Raw genomic sequence first — 6,993 nt, forward strand, 5'->3', positions numbered from 1 at the left:
TTATACAATACTATTAAATATGGTGAAAACACATAAAATTATTCTTGTAGATTTGAAGAACTTTATTATAGAACAGCTTGGACGACCCTAGATGTCCCAAAGGTTTATAATAAGCTCTTAGACTTCAGATTGCTGTAGTAACTGCGATTGATTATGTAGCGTTTCTCAGTTTAACAGATATGGATACTGTTACGAGTGTAGACCTGAAGTCCTGAACTCCAAGATAGTTTGGCTGACCTGGAATATCCCTATAGCGTGTATAAATGACATTGTAAATGCCAAGAGCTTCACTGATCCCAGTATCTTATGCAATGCTATTAGTTGTGGCGGAAATACATAAAATTATTCTTGAAGGACTTCACTACAGGACAGTTTGGAACACCTAGAACATCACAGAATATAAAACACCTTTTGATATTCTTGATGAAGGCTAAATGGATACTGATAGGGCAGGATCGTGGCTTCCGGCTAGGATTGGGATCACACACGGACAGAACACTACCGGGGCCGGTCACTATCGGCGGAACTGGGCACCACAAGATTTCACCACACAAAAACTACTACTTAAGATCACTTTATTTGGCTTTTGGAGGAAAGAACTTTATTTCTCGAAGGTTCGATTCTAACTGACTAATTTTATTGTGATACATTCTAGTTTTACCCTACGTTGTTTGAAATGTTTCGATTTGAATTTGCTATAAAACTATACTATAAATTTGCAATATTTCATAATGCTACCAATTAAACTGACAGCACGGTTACTGTAGCGCCAGTTTGAGAACTGTCATCGCCGCCACCTGAAATCCAACAATTTCACTACCACTACTACAAACTTATTCTTACGAATTCAATGAGCTTGAAACAATTGTTGACAATTAGCTTTTAGCATTTCTAGATTTCATTAGGACATTCCAGGGGTAGCAGGCAAATTTTCGTTACTGGCCGACGGATTATCCCTTTGCTGGTTCGTAGATCCACGACTCGGATGAGCCCATCTAGTCCAGGGATGACATCGACGATTCTCGCCAACGGCCACTTCACAGGAGCGAGAAACTCATCGGCGACGACGACCATTCTTCCAGGTTGTATTTCTGTGTTCGGAATGATTCGTTTGGTTTCCTTCTGCAGCTCCTGCAGATACTCAACCTGCCATTGATGCCAGAACTGTTGGATGCGATGACGTAGCCTCCGATAATGATCCAGCCGGTTGATGGGAGTCTGACTACAGTCGTCTTCAGGGAGAGCGGTTGCCGTAGTCCCGATGAGGAAGTGTGCCGGTGTGAGGACGGCTAAGTCATTCGGATCCTCGGTGAGCGGTATCAACGGACGGGAATTCATTGATGACTCGATTTCTGCTAGCGCTGTTGTCATTTCTTCGAAGGACAGTCTTGAGTCGCCGAACTGTCGGTGCAAGTGTTTCTTCGCGACCTTAACTGCCGCCTCCCACAATCCACCAAAGTGCGGAGCTTTCGGAGGAGTCATGTGCCATTGGATGCCCTGATTCGCACAGTAGGTGGCCACTTCTCCGGATGACTCTTCCTCCTGTAGCAGCTGGTACAGTTCGCGAAGTTCGTTGCGAGGACCTTCGAAGTTTTTTCCGTTGTCGGAATGGATATGTGCCGGACAACCTCGACGAGCGATGAATCTTCGAAGTGCGGTGATGAAAGCTGGGGTAGATAAATCGCTCACAAGCTCCAGGTGCACTGCTTTTGTGGCGAAGCAGACAAACACGCTAATGTAGGCCTTGGTTGGAGATGCTCGTTTGTGGATCGCTCTGATGTATACTGGTCCGGCGTAGTCAATGCCGGTGACGGAGAACGGACGACTTGGAGTGATTCTCTGCATGGGCAGCTGACCAATCTGCTGCCTGGCGGGAACGGGCGAGGCACGAGCGCATCGGAAACAGTTTCGCATGACGCTGTTGACTACTCGTCGACCTTGTATGGGCCAATATTCTTGACGGATGGCTGCTAGAGTCACACGGCCGCCACCGTGGAATAGTCTCAGGTGGTAATGTTTGGCAACTAACCGTGTAAGTGGATGGGAACTGGGAAGGAGGATGGGATGTTTGGACAAGTAAGGCTGCTCGGAGAGGCGCAATCTACCACCGACTCTCAGGATTCCATCCGGGTCAACAAAAGGACTCAAAAGGCGCAAAGTTGAGTGTTTGGGTACTGATTTCCCCTTCCCCAAGTACCTTATCTCCTCTGTGAATGCATCGGCTTGGGCTAATTTTATCAGACGCATTCGGGCTATCGACATTTCATCCACAGTGATCGATTTTGTAATCGATTCCAACTCGGGTTGTGACGACGTTGACGTTTTGCGACGACAGGCGTTGATGAAGCGAAGACAATATGCTGTCACTCGAGTCAAACGATTGTAGGAGGATGACGTGCTGAAGATTAGGTTCGCTTCGGGTTTGTTTTGGATCGCCGCCACCATCTTTCGCCGATCTAGGACATCTTCAGGTGTATTCTGCTGCTTCGCTGTTACAGGCCACTCAGTTTCAGGTTGTTCGAGCCAGGATGGTCCACGATGCCACAGTTCACTGCCGAGAAAGTCGTCCACCTTCATCCCTCTGGTGATAAGGTCCGCAGGATTGTGTTTACCGGCGACGTGATGCCAACGAGATCCCTGGGTGGTGTTTTGTATTTCCGAGACCCTGTTCGCAACGAAGGTGTTCCAGGTGTACGGGGGTGAACGCAGCCATTCCAGAGTGACGGTAGAATCAGACCAGAAATGCGATTCGGAGATTGGCATATCGAGTGCAACGACAACCTTTTGGTGCAATCGTGCAGCGATGACGGCAGCAGACAATTCCAGTCGCGGGAGAGAGATTCGTTTTAGCGGTGCTACCCTCGATTTCGAAGCGATTAGTTGAACCTTAGTTCTGCCCTCGGTGTCGGTTGATCTAGCATATATGCAAGCGCCGTATGCTTGCTGGGATGCATCTGCAAACGTATGCAATTGGACGGAGGAATTCGGTAGGAGGGCATAACGGTCAGTTCGGTAGGAGGATATTCTAGGCAATTCGCTACGGTAGCTGTCCCACTTCGCTCGTATGGCATCGGAAACTTCCTCGTCCCAGCCGCAGGGTTGCAGCCAGAGCTCCTGTAGTAGGATTTTTGCCCGTATGATGACAGGTGCAGTAAGCCCCAGTGGATCGAAATGCTTGGATACTGCTGACAGAATTGATCTTTTCGTGGGTGGGCCGCTGCTGACATCAGGAGTGGAGTCAAAGCGCAGCTGATCAGTTCCGGGTTCCCAGCTCACTCCCAGCGCCTTGGTACATTCGTTGTTGTCGAACTTTAGGGTTGGCTGAGTTCCAATTTGTGACGGATCCAGTCCCTCCAGCACATTTGGGTTGTTCGATGTCCACTTTCGCAGTTGGAATCCGCCTTTGGCTAGCAGCTCGTCCAGTTCCTCTCGGGTTTGAATTGCCTCTTCCTCTGTGTTTGCTCCCCCTATGTAGTCGTCCACGTAAAATCCCTTCTTGAGCGCCGGTCTACCAAGTGGGTAGGCATCTCCCTCGTCCGTAGCCAGCTGCTGCAAGGTACGGGTGGCCAGGAATGACGATGGCGCCAGCCCGTAAGTAACCGTGGCCAACTCATAGGTATCGATGGGGTCGTTTGGATCAAATCTCCAGAGAATCCGTTGCAGTGGGGTATCGTCAGGGTGAAGTAAAACTTGCCGGTACATTTTTGCAATGTCCGCTACTAGGGCAACGGGATATTTCCGGAAACGGAGAACGAGGGTCAGTAATTCGTCCTGAACGATCGGACCAACATGGAGGGCGTCGTTGAGGGAATATCCTGTGGACGTTTTGGCTGATCCATCAAATACCACACGGACTTTCGTGGTAGTACTGGCCTCTTTTAGGACAGCATGGTGAGGTAAGTAGTGGACCTGTTGCGGTTCTGGTTCGCTTGGTGGGACAAGTCTCATGTGGCCAAGTAGAAGATACTCTTCCAGGAAGGTGTGGTATTCTTCTTTCAGATGCGGCTCTCTGCTCAGTCGTTTCTCAAGGCAATGAAAACGACGAAGGGCCGCGGATTTAGATTCACCAAGCATGTGGTCGAAGTTCGGATGGCGAGGCAGACGGACCACATATCTCCCCTCGGGAGTGCGGGAAACGTGGGAGGAATAGTGAGATTCACACTGCTGTTCTTCCACGGAGTAGCTTGGTTGATTTTCCACTTCTTCGATGCGCCAAAAGCGTTCCAGTGCTTCCTGGAGGGGATCGGAAAGTGAGACGTGGCAAGCTACGGGGGGCAATGTGATGGGCTTTTGGTTTCTACCGGTTACAATCCAACCGAAAACGCTTTCGACAAGGACGGGATTTTCACCTTCTTCGACTCGGGTACCAGGGTTAATGTAGGTGAAAAAGTGCTCGGCTCCGAGTAGCATATCGATAGCGCCGGTCTTGTTGAAGGTGGGGTCGGCTAGGGACAGATCTTTGGGGGCATGCCAGTCATCGGCAGAAGAGGAAACCACAGGCAAGTCCATCGTAATACGGGGCATGACCAGAAAATCTAATCCGATTTCGAAGTTCGAGGTTCGCGATCGGATGGTGGCACTGACGGAGTGGTTCACGTTGGAGGAGGACTCACCGACACCGAACACAGGGATGCTGATCTTTTTCCGCTTCAGTCGTAGAAGTTGGCATAGCCGATCGCTGATAATATTGGATTGCGAGCCATTATCCAATAATGCTCTGGCGGGATGCGCTTGCCCATTGCAATCAATTACCATCAACACGACCGTCGACAACAAAACATTCGCGTTTGATGTTTGGGACGAATTGGTTGTCTGAGTAGTGACAGCATTCGTGGATGTGGGTGATCGTTTGCTGTTGTTTGTTATGGCTACCTGCTTCGTGATGGGCTTCGTTGAGCATGATGCTGTGTTAGACGAGGTAGACGATTGATCGGCGTTGAGTGGGTGGTAGCCGGGGTGGAGCAATGAATGGTGTCGTTTTTTGCAGTGACGACAGGAGAATTTCGACTGACAATTGCGAGCGAGGTGGTCTTGGCGAAAACAATTGTGGCAGAGATGATGTTCATTCACAACTTGCAGTCGTTCGGCAGTGGACATTTTCTCGAATTTCGGGCATTGGAAGAGTGGGTGATGTTGATCGCAGGAGTGGCATTTTCGAAGGGTGGCTTCGGTTACAGCATGGGAAACGGTTTTGTGGAACGATTGACGACGAAACATTGGTGGTTGGTGATTCGATGCTGGCTGTGCTTGGTGGTTCACAGACATGGATTCCAGCACCCTGATGCGACGTTGGAGGAACTCGATAAGACAAGCATAGTCGGGGTTGTCGGTGGTTGTAGCGAAGTCTTCCCAAGCTTTTTGTGTAGAGTCGTCGAGTCGGAGGCATAGAAGATGCTCCAACATAGTGCTCCACGAGTCGATTGGCTCACCAAGTTGGCGGAGGGTTTTGGTGTGGCGCTCATACTCGTCAACGACGGAATGCAGTGCGGCGGCGGATTCTTTCTTCATTCGGGGGCAGTCGAGAAGGGCTTATAGGTGACGTTTCTTCAGAAGGTAGTCGTCAGCATAACGAGAGACGAGTGTTTGCCATGCAATGGTGTAGTTGGCGGAGCTGATACCGATCGACTCAATGAGTTGAGCTGCTTCCCCTTTCAGAGCAGCGCGGAGGTAGTGGAATTTCTGAATGTCGTGAACGTTGGGATTAGAATGGATAAGGGCGACGAAGGTGTCGTGGAATGCTAGCCAATTGTTACAGTCGCCGTCGAATTCCGGCAAGGTGATGGTTGGCAACTTGATACCGGAGAGCCCGGAGAGAGACGATTGGGGGATTGCGCTAGTAGATGTAGGTACATTGGGGAGGAAAGATTGGAGAGCAGCCTTGATTTGGAAGTAGCGGGTTTCGTTGTGGGAACGGAAAGCAAGGTTCTGTGCCATACCTTGATTAGTTACTTCCATGTCCTCGAGCTGGGTCTGCACATCCTCCAGTCCCATCCACACGGTATCGAGGTTCTCGAGTCGCAGTTTCACCTGGCCTTGGTCCCGTTCCGCCTCGTACTTCTCGACGAACTGCTCGGCTCGTCCCAGTGCAGCGATGAGGGTCGTACGGCGGTTGATGAGCTGTTGCCTCGAGCGATCGTCCGCCATTGCGGAGGCAGGTTATCGTTGGTCGCACTGGATAGGATGATACAGAGAAAGACCCGGTAGAGCCGGACAAACGTAGTAGAGGATTTGGAGCGGTACTAACCTTCTCAAGGCTAGTTTTGAGCCTTGTATTTTATTCAAAAACGGCAGTTGGCTTGCGGATTCGGCGATTTGGTTTCACGGTTGATACTAGGTTGACGGTTGGCAATGGCGTAGGTCACTTGCTAGCGGTAGCAATTAACGGTTGATCACACTTCCAGAAGGTTCGAGATTCTCCGGATCGGACACGTGGTTGGAGAAAAAGAGGAAAAAATCTCAAGGCACCCGCGGTAAACTTCTGCGCACTTCGGAATTATACGTACCGAGTGCCTAATAAGATTAGGCCTTGTATTAAAATTCAAGCGGGAACTCCGGAGAAGCTTCTCGATGGCGTCGGAGTACAAAAGGCTCCGGGGAAGATGGCGATCTTGTGAATACCCTTGGGACACACAATGGTGCGGAACGATGGCGGTAGATAGCGTCGATGTCCGTTATGCGATGGCGGGAATTCTGGGAGGAAACCTGATCCTGGTCACGGCACCAAGATGATAGGGCAGGATCGTGGCTTCCGGCTAGGATTGGGATCACACACGGACAGAACACTACCGGGGCCGGTCACTATCGGCGGAACTGGGCACCACAAGATTTCACCACACAAAAACTACTACTTAAGATCACTTTATTTGGCTTTTGGAGGAAAGAACTTTATTTCTCGAAGGTTCGATTCTAACTGACTAATTTTATTGTGATACATTCTAGTTTTACCCTACGTTGTTTGAAATGTTTCGATTTGAATTTGCTATAAAACTATAC

At 49.7% G+C, this 6,993-nt stretch overlaps 1 protein-coding gene across 1 annotated transcript; it reads right to left on the bottom strand.

The window, feature by feature from the left end:
* Positions 1-891: 891 nt before the first annotated feature.
* On the bottom strand, positions 892-5,508 carry LOC134290116 (uncharacterized). Its single transcript, XM_062857153.1, has one exon. The coding sequence runs from the start codon at positions 5,506-5,508 to the stop codon at positions 892-894; it is 4,617 nt and encodes a 1,538-aa protein (XP_062713137.1).
* Between the last annotated feature and the right edge of the window lie 1,485 nt (positions 5,509-6,993).

This window comes from Aedes albopictus, chromosome 3 (assembly GCF_035046485.1).
Source record: "Aedes albopictus strain Foshan chromosome 3, AalbF5, whole genome shotgun sequence".
Classification (NCBI taxonomy): domain Eukaryota; kingdom Metazoa; phylum Arthropoda; class Insecta; order Diptera; family Culicidae; genus Aedes; species Aedes albopictus.

Bases quoted from the DNA above. Each gene is read 5' to 3' on its own strand.
- LOC134290116 (XM_062857153.1), bottom strand. From the start codon at position 5,508: ATGAAGAAAGAATCCGCCGCCGCACTGCATTCCGTCGTTGACGAGTAT.